We start from the raw sequence: 1,474 nt of genomic DNA, 5'->3' as shown, positions 1-1,474 counted from the left end.
CGCCATGCCCATCGCCCGGCCGCACGCACGCCAGCCCACCAGCCCGCCGCCAGCCAGCCAGCCAGCCAGCCAGCCCCCACAGCCCGTATGCCAGCCGCTGCCTGCCGCGCCGCCGCCGCCGCCCACCACCACCACCATGCCTGCGCCCACGCCCACGCCGCCTGCCGCCGCACAGCCCGCCGCCGCACAGCCCGCGCCTGCCGCTGCCGCCGCGCCCCCTGCCGCCGCGCCCCCTTCTGCCTCCTCCCCCGCCCGCCTGGACCCGCAGGAGGCTGAGGAGTGGTGCACCATGGAAGGCGTCATCGATCAGCGGGGCAGGGGGAGTGGCACGCGGTACCTGTGCCGGTTTGAGGGGTATGGCGCGGATGACGACATGTGGCTGCCGGCCAGCCAGATCACGGAGGTGGCGATGGCAGCGTGGCGGAGTGGCGGGCAGCGGGAGTGGCGCCAGCGGGTGGCCAGCCAGCCAGCCAGTCAGCCCTTCATTGAGCGGCAGCGGGCGCGTGGGCAGCCGTTGTATGCCTGCTATGTGGACTTCAAGCAGGCCTTTGATAGGGTCCCGCGGCATCTGCTGTGGCAGAAGCTGGAGAGCGCCGGCTTGGGAGGCTGGGCGGTGCGGGCGGTGCAGGCCCTCTATGCGGCGGTTCCCATGTGCGTACGAGTGCCTGGTGGGTACACGCCCACATTTCAGGCCACCTGATCAGGGGTCAAGCAGGGCTGCCCCTTGAGCCCTATATTGTTCGGTCTGTTCCTGGATGACTTCGAGTCCGGGCTGGTGCAACAGGCTGCGGCCGCGGCTCTGCCTCGCTGGCAGAGCGGGGAGTGCGTGCCGCCATTATTTTACGCTGATGACCAGGCCCTGCTGGCCACCACGCCGGCAGGCCTGCGTTTCCAGCTTGGTTACCTTGAGAGCTACTGTGCCGCCTGGGGCCTGACGGTTAACACCAAAAAGACCCAGGTGGTAGTGTACACCGCTGGCAGGGCTGCTGCCACGGAGGAGCGGTTCCGCTACGGCAATGAGGTGGAAACCGTCCCCACCTTCAGATACCTCGGCGTGCACCTGCACTGCCGGCAGGCCTTTGCCTCGGCGGCATCGTATCGGGCGGAGGCTGGGCGGCGCGCGATGCACCTGCTGCGTCGCCGCCTGGCCGAGAATGGGTTGCAGGACCCCCTGCTCAGCATGCGTGCGTTCCAGTCTTACGTCCTGCCGATGCTGTCGTACGGGGCAGAGATCTGGGCGCCGCAGCTGATTCTGCAGGGCAGGACGGCATGCGAGCGGGTACAGCTGAAGTACCTGCGAGGGCTGCTGGGTGTGCGGGACAGCACCCCAGCCCTCATTGTGCTGGCAGAGACCGGGCAGCTGCCGCTGCCCGCCTACTGGACCTTGCAGGTTGCACGCTTTGTGAGCAACCTGCAGGCTATGGGCGGCGAGCGGGTCGCCCGTCTTGCCATGCTGGATAGCGTTGCGCTGGCT

General features: G+C 68.9%; 1 protein-coding gene across 1 annotated transcript in view; it reads left to right on the top strand.

Annotated features, from left to right (window-relative positions):
* Positions 1-136: 136 nt before the first annotated feature.
* CHLNCDRAFT_137232 (hypothetical protein) overlaps positions 137-1,474 on the top strand; it is a gene marked incomplete at both ends in the record, with an annotated part of 2,177 nt that continues 839 nt past the window's right edge. The window contains 2 exons of the mRNA XM_005842616.1: positions 137-655; positions 815-1,435. Coding sequence (XP_005842673.1) covers positions 137-655; positions 815-1,435 — 1,140 coding nt within the window. The remainder of the gene's footprint in view (positions 656-814; positions 1,436-1,474) is intronic.

Source organism: Chlorella variabilis, assembly GCF_000147415.1.
Source record: "Chlorella variabilis unplaced genomic scaffold CHLNCscaffold_187, whole genome shotgun sequence".
In the NCBI taxonomy this organism is placed as follows: domain Eukaryota; kingdom Viridiplantae; phylum Chlorophyta; class Trebouxiophyceae; order Chlorellales; family Chlorellaceae; genus Chlorella; species Chlorella variabilis.
Note: the sequence above shows the minus strand (reverse complement) of the source record. Positions and strands in the feature narration are given on the sequence as shown.